This window comes from Bactrocera dorsalis, chromosome 3 (assembly GCF_023373825.1).
Source record: "Bactrocera dorsalis isolate Fly_Bdor chromosome 3, ASM2337382v1, whole genome shotgun sequence".
In the NCBI taxonomy this organism is placed as follows: Eukaryota; Metazoa; Arthropoda; class Insecta; order Diptera; family Tephritidae; genus Bactrocera; species Bactrocera dorsalis.
In genome coordinates this window covers 87,866,717-87,881,259 of record NC_064305.1, presented here as the reverse complement: position 1 = coordinate 87,881,259, position 14,543 = coordinate 87,866,717, and the positions used below count along the sequence as shown (strand labels likewise).

The 14,543-nt window shown below is 37.6% G+C and overlaps 2 protein-coding genes across 11 annotated transcripts in view; both read right to left on the bottom strand.

Annotated features, from left to right (window-relative positions):
* Nucleotides 1-14,543, bottom strand: part of LOC105229487 (potassium voltage-gated channel subfamily KQT member 4) — a 61,981-nt gene that overhangs the window by 14,887 nt on the left and 32,551 nt on the right. For 2 of the 10 annotated variants that reach the window (XM_049451855.1, XM_049451854.1), the window contains exons 1-3: nucleotides 1,097-1,329; nucleotides 815-994; nucleotides 371-505 (exon numbers count right to left, since the gene is read on the bottom strand). In XM_049451855.1, coding sequence (XP_049307812.1) covers nucleotides 371-505; nucleotides 815-994; nucleotides 1,097-1,185 — 404 coding nt within the window. In that variant the 5' untranslated portion in view covers nucleotides 1,186-1,329. Of the gene's footprint in view, nucleotides 1-370; nucleotides 506-814; nucleotides 995-1,096; nucleotides 1,331-1,411; nucleotides 2,007-14,543 lie in introns of those variants that run through there. The other 8 variants (XM_049451861.1, XM_049451860.1, XM_049451856.1 and 5 more) reach the window with 6 other exon arrangements.
* On the bottom strand, nucleotides 6,599-9,483 carry LOC105229420 (tubulin-specific chaperone cofactor E-like protein). The gene has a single exon (XM_011209702.4). It carries the CDS (start codon nucleotides 8,605-8,607, stop codon nucleotides 6,967-6,969), a length of 1,641 nt encoding a protein of 546 aa, XP_011208004.2. The 5' UTR covers nucleotides 8,608-9,483; the 3' UTR covers nucleotides 6,599-6,966.

Below are 14,543 nucleotides of genomic sequence, written 5' to 3'. Positions count from 1 at the left end.
AGGTTTTATCATATTATATCATAAATGGAAAGGTTAGACGAGTTTAGGGTAACTTAAGGCTTACAGAGCTCTTGATAAATGCTGAGATAGGAAAGCTACTCAAAAAGACAGTTCTCACGAGACAGATAATTTAAGTTTAAACTCTGTGAAAGCAAAAATTAAGATATAGTATGGATTAACTATTATATAGTATGGAATAATGTTAGAGATTTGACTTTAACTAAGTTATTTATAACCAATAAGTAGCGTTGTAACTTTTATTATAATAAGCGTAGACACGAAAAAATTTTCCACGCTCAATTACTTAGATGCTGCCGGCGATATTCACTATATAATCACCTGTAAATTTTCATTAAAAATCATGACTCACCTGAAACAGAACTCCAACGAAAACCATATTACTACTAATATCTCCATACGAAATAGTATATAAATTGCATCTTTCTCGTACTCTTCGATCGTGGAGAAGACGCTTAAAGCTAAGCAAGTGAATACCATAAAAAACCTATGAACAGAGAGAAGATAAAAAATACGATTTTATATGAAATTACTTTATGGACTTGCGCAACGTTATGCGGTCTATTTGCACAGTACTCATATAAGCGATTGAGGTATATGTATGTATATATGTATGTACGATGTGTGAGTATATAAGTTTTTCATTGATATAGGAATAAAATTTTATGAACGGCATAACGTAATTTATTCAAAGCATGACGCTTGCCAAGGAAAATGCCAACCAAAAACATATAATGAAATGTAATAAAATAGACAAAAAAATGATTGAATGGAATTCAATTATGACAATACTTACACCATGATGTGATACAAAACTGCAGGCAGACCGCGCGGTCGCTCTAAAAAATTATATACACGACTTTGTAACCGCCTATAACGGGCGTCACGGCGTGTGCCGCGATTGTAGGTCAGCGGCTTCCCTATGAGTGACATTCGCGGTCGAAGATGTCCGTTCGCTGGATTGGACTTACATGATCTGCAAAATAACAAAAATTTAATAAGGAATCAATCAATTAACCGTTATTTTAGATATAGAATTTGTGGCTAAGCTATGCGCTTTGTCAATCAACATTCATACAGATCCATAGAGTATCCTTTGAAGAGCTTTGCTTGGTTCCAATGAAAGCGTTTCTCATAGAAAATGATCATCTCATTGTCGGGATCCATGTCGCATCACTGCTTCTTATGATTAATCTTCTCTAAAGTAAATTGTTTCTCCAACAACACAACAACAAATGTAAAACGATCCCTGCTGAATACACCCGCAATGCGCTGAATGCAACTCCGAAGCATACGACAGTTTGTGCGCGACTTGAAAGCTACGCTTTTCGCCAAGCCAAGCTCGGCTCATTTAGCTACTCAGAATACATCACATTATTTGACAGTTATTTACCTTAAAATGCAAGTGTTAAACGGCGAGTAAATTCAAATCGGCCGTAAAGCAAATAAGCCCAATTTGAAAGGCACCCAAAACCAAAACAAAAATACACACAAAACCCGCAATTGTTGGTATATTTCTTCGTTTTTTTATTGTTTAATGTAAAGCGATGTGTTTGCACTTGTAGACTTTTGCCAAATTGTTGCTGGAGCTCATTAGTCACGCACCTCATCAGCTTGTGTCGACCGTACGCGACTAACCGCTTGGGAATAGTAATTTTTCGTATCTAATGGAACATGCAAATTTAAGTTTACAACTCAATTAACACCTTCGAGTTGGAAAATGACGAGGTCGTCGGGGAATGACGCTCACTGTGCTTGCTTTTACTCTTACAAAAGTACCGAAGTGGTTGTTTGTGCGAGAAGGCGTGTTATTAGCGTGAAGATAAGATTTGGTTGAATTTTTGCTTAGATAAGCAAGAAGCAAGAAGAAATAGAAACTGTGATCATTACAAATGTGCATAGTAGTATTTGGTGCAGCTAATATTTACTTAAAGTCAATAAGTGAATTTGACAGAGTTGCCGAGAGGCTAGTTTTGAAAAATACCTAAATGTTGTTAATTAAGTCAAATAATCAGTATATGGGACAAAAGTTTGATCTATGTATGTTAGGTTAGCTTAGGTTAGATGACTGATCGAAGATGACACGTGGACTACAATATGTGGTCCTTTGTGAAGTCATAGAATAAAAGAACTCAAGTGTTCGAACTTACAAATTAGCATGGACGCCAATAGGGCAATGGCCTGTTAAAAGCACCACAACTAGGGAGAAAGGGCTTTTGTGACAGCGCATGTACCGATGGTGACCCAGTGCTGGAGTACCGACCCGCTCTCATTTTACCGATAGCGGTCTTTACTTGCTCATCAGCTTTGTCCATATCACAAACGCACTCGATGCTATTGATAGCGAGGTTAGGCACTCCTCGAACAACCTTGAACGCACTGTAAGTGAGTACAAAGCTAGTATCGCCACTCTGCTATCTTAGTGAATGGTCACTTTTCTGAAGGAGGTTGCCCTCCGGAGCAGCAGACCTTTTGCTACTTTGATGGCTGCAACCTCGGCTTGGAAAACACTGCAATAGTTAAGAAGTTTGAAGCTGGAGTTGATTGAGAGCTCCTGATAGCAAACCCCTCCATCAACCTTCTCCCCAAGCTTTGACCCATTCGTAAAGAAGCTCACTATATCTTTTATGTTGTATTTCAAAAAAATTATTGACTTCTTATATTTCCTATCTGCCACGAAGAGGCTCTAAGAGAAGTAACTCTATAAACTACTCACTGGTCGTTCTAACTGAAATTACTCAAAAACAGTTTATTTCCATATTAAAATTTTCTTAACATGGCAACTCTGCGTTTGGTATTATGGTTTCTCTATTTATTAATAAATACATGGAGCTAACAAATAATTTGTTAATTATTTATTTATTTAGGGTTTCTATCAAATGTTTACGGTAGGTTTTGTTTTCTCTTTTCACAGGCAACTGTTAATTTTTACCCTTCTTCCTATTGATGTTAATCTTATTAGTTTTATGATAAATGAATCGTAATAACAAAGATATAATTATTAACACATTAGATATATATTAATTACTGGGATATATTCCAAAGGTGATTTTAATTAAATACGAAATATCTATTTCCCTACGGTTTGCCTTCAAAGCTAGCAGACTCGTTGACAGATCCATATCAACGCTGTATTTAGAGGAAGCACTTTCAGGAGCACATACCCATGATTATTTAAGAAGCAGCTAATAGTTGTGTAGGGTGTTTATTTAGAGATCTAGGAATTCCAAAATAAAGGTTGTAAAATCGGATATTCTATTAACCACATCTGCTTGACATTTATGATCTAAAGAAATACAAACCGGTTGTATTGGTTTACGCAGTAGTAATTAACTGGCATCGCATATACCCTTCACAGGTATATTTCTCATAACTCATTGAGAATGAGAAGAGCTCTATCTTGGTTTTGATCGGGTTTGGCAGCTACTTACATACATATATGCTATATCAGTCGGATTCGAACAATATATTCGGAGCTTGTAGCCCTGCCCTGGACAAGAATCTATTCATGAAGATGTCTTGTACAAAAATCCATACAAGAACTCGAGTACAATCCGTCAGTTTATATGGCAACTATGTCCTACAGCAGTATATATCATTTATTAAGCAGCTCCTTGAGGAGAAAAAGAAAAGAAAATTTTCAGTTTAATAAGGGGCTACATCTGTTATATACTATATAAGGTGTGTTTTACAAACTTCGTGGCAAGCTTAATTTACCATGTGAAGGGTATAAAAATACCTTTTTAGTAAGTATAAAATACCAAAGCAAAAACAATTAACTGCATTGAATTCAACATTATTTGTGGTCATTGAAATACTAATAATCGTAAAATAAAAATTACGCATATAACAATCCGATCATCGTATGCGTACCGCATTACTATGCTCACAATGAAGAAGCGCATTGCCATAAAAACGCGGCTTCAATGAACGTGCCAGCTCTATTTCACACATTCAGATGTTTATATGTATCTAATTAGCTTTCAATTCCCGGTAGGAATGCAGAGCTTATATAACTCGTTTTTTAAAACGTGTGAGACTTTTTGAATCTAGCGCCCCCTGGTGGCGCCATCTATTTGTCGACTGGTGCGTTATTGCATTTTAAGTGTCAATATGTTTGTGTTATCGGTGCAAAAATGAGCTTCGAACAAAGAGCCAACATTAAATTTTGTTTTAAAACTGGTAAAACTTTTACCGAAACGTTTCAATTGATGAAACAAGTTATGGCGATGATTGCCCATCCTGTAGAGGAGTGTACTAGTGGTTTCAACGTTTTCAAAGTGGTCGTGAGGACATAAATGCCAATCAAAATCCGAGATCACCGGAAATTCCATCGAAACTATGCGCGAATTCATCAAAACTCAGCCGAAATCATCATTGAAATTCATGGAAATGGAATTGATCATCTCCAAAACATGGATTTATCGCATTTTTATCGAACATTTGGGCTTACGAAAGGTGTGTGCACGGTTTGTTCCGCACAAACTGGCTGACGACCAAAAATTGCTCAGAATCAAACATTCGAAGGACATCAGTAAACGGAGTATTTGACGAAAAATCACATTTTAATTATTAACCACTCCTCGTACTCACCTCATATGACACCGTGCGACTTTTTCCTTTTCGGAAAAATGCATTTGCACATGAAAGGAAAGCGGTATGCAGACGTAGAGGCCATTCAAAAGGCTCGCATCGGCATACTGGCGGCCATACCGGCCAACGAGCTAAAACACACGTTCTACATGCTTTTGGACCGCTGTTTTGAAGCAGAAGGAGACTATTTTGAATAAAATAAATTGATTTTGCCGAAAAAACCATTTGTTCTATTTTTTTTTAAGTCCCGTTTGCTTTGGAACACACCTTGTAATTTGGATTGTGTTTTCAACAAAAAATTTAACATTTTTTAAATCGTCAAAAGCGATAACAATGGGAAAAGATGACAAAAGAAAAACTAAAGTAATAGTCATATAAAAAATTCATTTAATTCTAGTGCCCACCTATAAAAATAATTCGTTATTATAGTTTGTTTTAGAACATGCTGTAGTGCTTAGTTAAGTGTCTTGATCTGTTCAAATATCAAATTTGTCAGGTCAAAACTGACAAAATTGTTGAGTAAAATTCAACTTTTCTTAACGTCGCCATTTTGTCAACTTTTAGTTTCTTTTCAGCCATATATCACTGTACAGATAATATTTTTAAGAGTATTTTGTAAGTTTTATCCAAAAAGATCAGTAGATGAGTGAAGTAGAAGACCTTTATTTTTTCATTTTATTACCTTTTCTTAAAAATTCAAAACATTTAAGAGATTACATGGGATTTTCTTATTATCTTATTTAATTCTGTAACATCTCTAGAATACAGCCGTAAATGCTCAAGTTGATCCGAGTAATAGTTTTGAAATACTGAGTTTTCAAAGCCGGTTATCAAGATTTTTCGCGATCTACTAAACCGATCTTAATAAAATTCAACACAGGTCTTCAATATATAATTTACAAGGTTTTGGGTGAAGTATTTTTTTGTAGTTATAAGCACTTAAATAAAAGCGTCGACAAATTTTCATGAAAATTTGCTTTTTTTTGTAAAAACGTTTGCCCAAAATACAATTTTCACTTTTTTATTGTTTCCTTCGTCCAATACCTAGTTTATGGTCTTAATAAAAACAACTAATTTTTCTTTATACTTCTGATGATCCTGTAAGAAATTCTGCTGTCAACGCAGAGGCACCTTTTTTCGAGGGATCGTTGGATATAACGTCGTATTGGGCGTGTTTTGAACATATTCCTTTGAAAATATCACAAACTCTTCGTAATTATGTGCTTATTTGGCATAATAAAAAAAAAAAATTAAAAACTATTTAATTTTTTATATAAAAAATATTAAAAGTAAGCCCTTTTTTGCTCGAGGAAATCCAAGTAAACCCTTAATGCACTATGTTTTCTTAATAAAAAAAATCGTCTTTTTTAGACTGTTCCATGAGATGTGCATCTTAAAGAAGACAATACCTGTATTATAACATATTTACAATATTTTTTTTCAGTAGAAAAATCGCAATCCTCTTCAAACCATTTTATTGCTTTAGCTCTTATAGTTTCTAAATTTTCCTACCGGGTTGAATCTAACAATTATGAAGCTGATGTGCCAAGTTCGGCATTGACTGAAAACTATTACATACATATGTTGCGCAATATACTACATAAAATGCATATTTTATAATATTTTAATAATATAATTGTTGGCATAACACTTGTTCTTGTAACGCCTAATTGATCTGCCGCCTGCAAATCATTATTGACAAACAAAGAATCGAACAAGTTGAAAAGCACCCACACACTCACTTCACATGTATAAACATACATAAGTGTATGTATGCATGTATGTAACAACAAAGAAGACGGAATTAACTTTATTGCTGCAGTACTAGTATGGTCATTGCTCGTGAGCGCCACTGCTCGCACCCCTTGCGACAGCGCTACGCCCCTTAATGCGCACGATCGCGAGAATTGCTAAAATGTTGCGCAAATCAATTTCTGAAGCTGATCAATTATGCGAAGCAATAAAAAGCAAACAAAGAAATAAAAAATTAGTTTAATTTTTCAATTTTTATTTTATTATTATTATTTGTATATTACATACGCACGCGTACATACACACCGACACGTATGTATGTATGTATGTACGCATATATTAATTCATATAGCACGCTTGTGTACCACAGCAGTTTGTTTCGTAAATAGCGCATTGTTTTTGTTTTTGTTGTTGCTATCATTCCTTTCAAATACAAGGTACCTTTAAAACTACATACTCGTATATTAACTTTACAAAATATTTACATTGTCCTATATAATTAAAAGCATCGCATCATATTCAGTTGCAATAAAGTCGTTAAGTGTATTTATGTTTGCGTGTATATGTGTATGTGTATATTTAGAATAGGTATGCCGCCTGCGCTTATTTCTTCTCATCGATAATGATTTCATCGCCCGCTTGTATATTATAACTGTACAGCCGCTTATTGGGGTATTTCATTAATTCCGGTCCGAACTCCTTGAAATCCTGATCAACATAATACAAACGCATTTTATTTGCTGGCAAATCGATCAGCTTCTCCAACCTCGTTTTCAGATCACCCACAGTGCAGTAGACGTCGAGCAGGCGCGTTTCCGTCTTATCCTTATAGGTAATGAATACTTTTAGGCGTTTCTCAGGCTTAAGATTTATGTTAACTAACGGATCTAGTTTGCCATGTTTCGCTACCAATTCGTCGTAACGCTTCGGACGCTCCCATTCGGGCTTGTCCATGTAGTGGCGTATGAAAGCGCGTTCGGCATCTTCGCGTTCGTCGGCGCTGATCACGCCACCGCCGTTGAGTAGACTGACATTCGGCAAACGCGCAATTAACAGCTGACGACGTTCGTGTTCGGTGCACTCCAGACGCTCCCACAGCGGCCAGTTCTTAACACGCAAATTGTGTAATTTCGGAAATTTCGCAATCTGATCGATGTCATCCCAAGCGCTTATGTTCGAATAGCTGAGATTGAGAAATTGTAGATTGTGGAAATGCTTATGCGGACATTCCGTTTTATTGGACATTTCGACGTCTTCTTCGCAGACGGGCGTGCAGTCATTGTTATTGGTGGCACTTGCGCCTGCTGCCGTTGGCACACCGGCACCCGCATCAGCTTGTATGGCTTTGATGGGACAGTCGGCGAGCACTAAATTCTCGAGGCTGGGAAAAACGCGTCCCAAACGGCAAATTTCGAGCCAACTTTCGACGGGATTGCCGGTGAAATGTAGTGTTTTCAGTTTTCGATGTGGTTGTATGCGTTTACAGCGCGGCTCGGTGTAGCTGCCCGTGGGGGAAGTGGGTGTTGGTGGTGGGGTTGCGGGTGTTTCTGTTTCTGTTGTAGCCGCCGCTGCTGTTGCTTCAGCTGTCGTTATTGTTGTGAGGGTTAATTTGTGTGAGTCACTTTGTTTGTTGTTGTCGTTACGCTCGTTGCACTCGGTTACCTCGTCGTCAACGACAGCATGCGCCGCTTTGACGGCAACATCATCCTCACGCTCATCGCCAGCACTCGCACACTCGATTGAATCGATAAGCACCTCTTTGTAGTCATTCAAACTGAGATGTAATTCCTCCAACAATGGCAAATTGTCCAGCAACACCTCAACACATGGCCAATCCAGGTAAGTGCCATTCAACACCATGCTCCTTAAACTGTTCGTGGGTAGGGTGGTTGGATTGCATATTGGGCCGACCAGATGGTTTTTACTCAAATTGAGAAACTCCACACGCGGCATATGCTCAAGTATGTGGAAGACCTCTTGCCAATCGTTCAGCTTATTCTGTGCCAGATCTAGCTCGCGCACGCGGCGACATTTCTCTTTTATGGCTTCGAAATCGCCCGCACAGTCAATGTCACAGTCGTTCAATACCAGCAATTCGGGCACGCTGACCAGCGGTGGCAGACGTGGTATATAAATGGATATGAGGCTCTTTTCTGTTTCAGCAGCTGCATCGTCGTCGTTTAGATTCTCTAATTGACAATCGGTGAAATATTTTCGTTCCAATGCTTCCAGTAGTGATGGCATATTGATGACGTTTACGCGCACCCGTATCCGCAAAACAAAGGCTCCTACGACTAACGCTATAATGAGTATAAAAGCTCCTACAGCTACCTCTAATGTTGTGGCTACGACTGCGACTAACAGTGCAAGCACTGCTCTTCCTGTTCCAGCGGCTGTGGCTGCTGCTGCTGCTCTGACTCCGACACCACCTCCGAAAGCTTCCGCGCCTGCATGCACTCGCTCCGACAGCGACGACGATATCGTTACCGACACCGACCACTATGTACGATGAATCGTCGTGGACACTTGAGTTTTGGCACATATGAGCAAAATGCATTCGTGGGCACTCGCTGCTAGGCGAAGCCAATTGTTGGCTTTGCTGGTGTTTTATAACTTTGTCTCGTTCGTTTCTCGCTTTACGCTTTGTTTCCGAAATTGCACTCGAAAATCCCTTTTCGCCTTTTGTGTATGTATTTCAGATTTTATGGCGTTTATAATATTTTTTTTCACTTCTTTCAAATCGTTTTGCCTTTGTAGCGTTCTGTTTATTCACATATTTTTGTTTGATTCACTTTTCATTTCCTCAAGCAACGGCAATGCTTGTGATTGTATGTGACGTAATTTTCATCGACAATTGTAAAAATGAAATTGTAAAAATTGTATATAATTTCTATTGCGCACTAAATTAATTTTGTAATGTTTTGAACAAAGAAAACAAATGCAGACTAAATTGCTGCGCGCTGCTGCCTTCACTGGTTCACTGGCTCACTGACTGTTTGGTGCCTGCTGCTAATACAACCAGTCACTGCTGTTTTCTGTTTTCGTAGCTTTTTTCTTGTTTATTGTTATTGTTTTGTTGTTGTAATCGCACTACAGCATTTTGCATGGCACACCGCTCGCCACCCCTAGATATTCCACGAACGTGGCGGTATTACTCGCTGAGCGTTTCGCGTTTTCATTTACTCAGCGGAACACAGGCGAGAGAACACACGTAGATTGTCTGTATTCTGGCTTTTTGTGTAGGTCGTTCGCTGGTTGTTTGACTGGCTGGCTTTCTAGAGTACAGGGGCGCCACAACCACCTCGGCGGTTTTGGAATTTAGAAAATCAGCTGCGCCGTGCCAGGCCAAACAAAGCCAAATGTGCTAGAAACAAAGAAAATAATGAACGAGTGTGATGGGTGGCGTATGACAGTAGAGGAGAATTATGAATTTTTAGGGATGGTAGAGAAAAATCAAAATGTTTTTAGAATTTGAAGATACATGTATTTTGTGGAACAGGTATTACTAGGAAAAGCGTTATGAAAACATCGATAAAAGTTGCTGCATCATTAGATGGTGCTTTTGGTGCTTTTAAATAAATTAATTAGTAATGTTATGTATTTATAAAGGCTTTTAAGAACTAATTATAAACTATGGCAGGTAGGTAGGTATGTAGAGTGGTTGTCTAATGACGCACCTAGGCATTTAGGAGACCCATTGAGATACCACCGGGACTAAAGTCCGTTCACTGTATTGGTTTCTCTCTGAGCTACCAAATTATTGATACTGTCTAAAATTAATCATATATTATTAAGAAAATGTGTAAAGGGTTAGGCTCTAAAGTTTGCTTAAGTGCTCTTATGATTTTTCTAAATTCATTCTAAATGTGAGAGAGTTAAGTGAATTTTGTCGTGATGCGTCTTATATGTCGGCCTACTTGACACTCACGAGCTATAGTCACTGCCTGCATTCGCATTTATTTATGTAAATTCATTGAAAACAAATCTGTGTGACGACCTTCAGGCCAAGAATAAAACTTTTCGAGATGAGAAAAATTAAAACAAAATCGAAAGTAGCATGCTTGCAAGAAAAATTAAAACATGGGCAACGTAATATATCTGTGGGTGTAAAAACTCATAGATATGCATACATAGATGCTTATATTAGAGAGAAGAATGCAAAGACAATATATACATTTGTATACTATAAAGCACGGTTGATGTCATCATTTAATGATCGCCTGCTAAATATGCCTATGAATTGGTCGCCAATAGTCAAGTGCATCAAATGTAAAATGATTTAAATCTTGATAATCTAATCTGTAACAGATCTCATTTCGTATTTCATTCTCTAAATATAGACACTTATACAAAGTAATTAAGCTTCGGCGCCCCTGCCGTCGTGTCAGACCTTAACTGTGATGCGCTGAATGCGCCACCGTTTGTAAACTAGTTGGAAAAGCAGTTATGAGCATCGGTGTATTAGTCATCTGAGTTAAGTAGACGAACACGGCAACGAATGGCGTTTGAGAGAACGACAAATCGTTAGAGTCGGTTAATGAAGCGAAATGTGTGTATGAATCTGCACACACACATACTCAATTGCAACTGTGAACTCTTGCAGAATAGTTAGAAATATAAACATTAAATGCACCACACCGCACAATCTCGACGCCCAGACAAAGGCACCTAATTCCCACAGCTTATAAAGCATTTTGTTTTGCTATCTAGTTCGTGTGTATGTTTGCATTTATATAAATGCATGGGCTCAATTGGCAAGTTAATGCTTCAATCGTTCTATAAGCGCATTTGTAAGTATCTGTGTGTGTGTATCTATTTCATTTATACCATATTAACTTAAAATTGAATTTATTTTCTTTTTTAAATTTGTAACATTTCTTTTATCGCCTGGTAGTGCATTTCCATTGTTTTTAAAACCCGTAAGTATCTACCTATCTATGAAGTACTTTCCATTTATTTATTGACTTGAGCGCATCCACATAATCTCTCTCGCTAATGCAAAATTACGACTTTTGTTTATATTTACTCGCATGAGTTGGTGTGACCCATTAGAAGCAAAGCTCCAATGGCTCTCTCTACTCGTTGTTACACTTCTATTCTACTCACCAGCATTAGGTACATGTTTTGGAGCAGCACTAGCAGTAGTGGCATTTTCGCACTAAAGCTTTTTAACAGCTGATTCACGAAAGCACATTTAAAGTGTAAACTTTTGCATCGGCCGCCAGTTCATAAGCACAGTGGGACGGTTCAGGTATTTGTTTATTATATATATTTTAATTATGCAATTATAGTACTAATTACTAGCTATTTGGAAGTAATTTTAATATTTTACGATAATAGGATTTTTAATACTCGTTTTGCTTGCTCTATACAGAAATACTCTTTACAAAGTAAGTGAGTAAATGTTGTAAATATTAATTTTTAATGCTGCCATATTTTCGTAGAAATTATCTGTTGCACCCGTCATCATGTGCAGCTAAATATTTGTTTATATAAGCCAACTGTATTTTTAATTCGAATATTTAAATAGAAAAATTATTGTTAAGTGTAAGATTTTTTTCATGTATTTTAATAAATGAAAATATGTTATCAAAAATTTATTCTTTTGATGTAAATTTTAAGATATTTTCTAAGGGTTTTAAAAGCCAAGCAAGTACACAACAAGTCAGAAAGGCTAAGCTCAAACGAAACCGTACTGAACATTAAGTACTGTTTCAAATTGCGGTTTTTTTCGAAATGGCTGCGAGTGAAAACTGTGCTCGTATTTTTGGTTTCTATTAATTTTTAATATCGATAATACAATACACCATATGATCAAATTTGATCCGTACTGACCCAAATTCGCTAGAGAAGTGATAAAATTTGTTTCTTAGATTGTCACAACCGTTTTGAAAATCGTCGTGTTGGCATTAGTGAGTTAGAAGAGGATCTCAACATCTCTTATGGATGGAATCCATATTGAGATATTGAGGATATTAGTTAATGTATTGGGTATGAAGCATGCCATTACTGGTGACGCGGTGTGGGTTTAAGAATATAACGTCGGAATTGTCCAACAATCTAGCGAACGGCGCTTCAAAAATGTCATGAACTGAAAAAAAAGGTTCGACAAAGGCACCGAAGGCCAACACAGCTGAGGACTAAAACGGAGTTCCCCATAGAGACGCTACAAAAGTAGACCGATAGAGACAGCAAACGACGCTAAATTTTTTTTTGACATTTCTCTTCAGTAAGGTCTTGCGATTTGACGCCGTTAGATTATCGGTCGGTCGTTAGCAGTATCGGTCGATGCTTGAAACCGTCGAAAACTGGTTCAGCGTCTGGACTTGTCTGTGGTGGCCAAGCAAACTTTGGGCATCTCTGTGACTTTGTGATTTTGAAAAAATATTTTGGCCTACATCCTTACAAGCTCAAATTGACGCAAGAATGAAGCCGCTTGACCACCAGAATCGTCGTATGTTCATGAATTGGGCTAAGCAACAACTTGAAAATTATCCGGATTTTCATCGAAAAATCATCCGTGACGCCGCCGACCCATAAACCGTCCGTGGCGGCCAAGCAAAAGATAGCGTTTATATACTTGTTGCGAATAAAGGTAATAATAAATATGTGTTCAAATACGTTAATACGAAATTTTTGGTCAGTCCGGGTCAATTTTGATCAGATGGTATATGGCTCAAGGTCAATCTGTGAGTAACGAAAACTAGTTTCTAAAGTAATCTAAAGTAATATATTTTTATTGCTGTTCTATCCTGCCTACAATTTAATCGGAAATTTGTCATGTACATAGTATACACTTCGTCATACATTTTCCAGAATCTTTAGCTGTGCCACTTTATATTTTAGGCCGCTTATTCCAATTTTACGTTCACTTTCAAATCTCCCAAAACTAGTTTACAAAGTTCAACACACCATTAGACAATCAAAAGTTACCAGACGTACTCGTACGCTTAGGCACATCCCCACAAGTGTTTGACTTTTCTTTTCAGCAGTTGCTTCGTTTTCTGCTCCGTCACGCCAGAGACGTCCGGTTGCATGCATGGCAAATCATTCGTGCCAAAACACAAACAAATGATTACCTTCTGGGTTCGTGGCATTCGGTTGTAAAGATGATAATGATGACAACAACAATAAAACAGAAACGACAACGACAGACAATAGCAGTGGAGGAAGCGCAAGGCTGCATGGACTACTAGGTGTTGGTGGCGGCGTGTCTGTCACGTAAGCTGATGCGTTGCAATTAAGCGTAATCATGTTTTGCCATTCTATCCTGGCGAATGGAAATAGCATGAATGGTAAAAGGATATTTAGCGCGAAAAAGGATGAACGTAAGCGCTAAAAGAAAACTGGGTTAATGCGGGCAATTAAGTTGCACGAGTATATTCGGTCGCTTTTCCAGCACCGCTTGTGGAGGCGTCCCCGGGATCATAACCGTGTTGAAAAGCAGACAATAAACGTGGTTGTTGTTGTAAGCTGTGAGTGGGTACCAGAAGAATATAAGCAGATTTGCGCCGTTTTGTTGTGAACGACAGCTGCGGAAGTGCCTAAGCGCCCAGACGCTTAGACAAACAAAAACAAATTTATTAGAGTGCATTGTGAGCTATAACTGCAGTAAGAGCATTATAATACAAATAGCCACACTCGAATGACCTTGACTGGAGGCCATACAATGAGAAAACGACTATAATTAAAATTAATCATAATTACCAGCAGGCACATAAGAGTTTGGTAAATATGACGGCGCGTACATTCATAAGTCGATGTGTGGTAATGTACTTAGTATATACATACACGCTTACTTATAAGCTAATATTTTTACAAGCGCCGCATTAATTCTTTTAAAACACTATACATATACAGGCATATGTCAATATATACACATACATACATATGTCTAGGCCACTTAAAAAGTAAATTGGCTATTCACGCTCAGTGCGTTTTGGGCTGCGCTCACTTTGACGGGCTTTCAACAAAAATTTGGTACACATACATATGTATGTAGGTATGCATGTGTGCATTAAAGTTAGATTGTTGCTTATTTGGAAGTATATTATTATGCCAAAATGAAATTCTAACTTATGTGAGATGATTTATTGCGGTTATGACAAATTAAAGGTTCTCCTTAAATTAGTAACACTATAAAGGTCTTATGGGCTCTATAAAAAATTTTCCAGCGACGA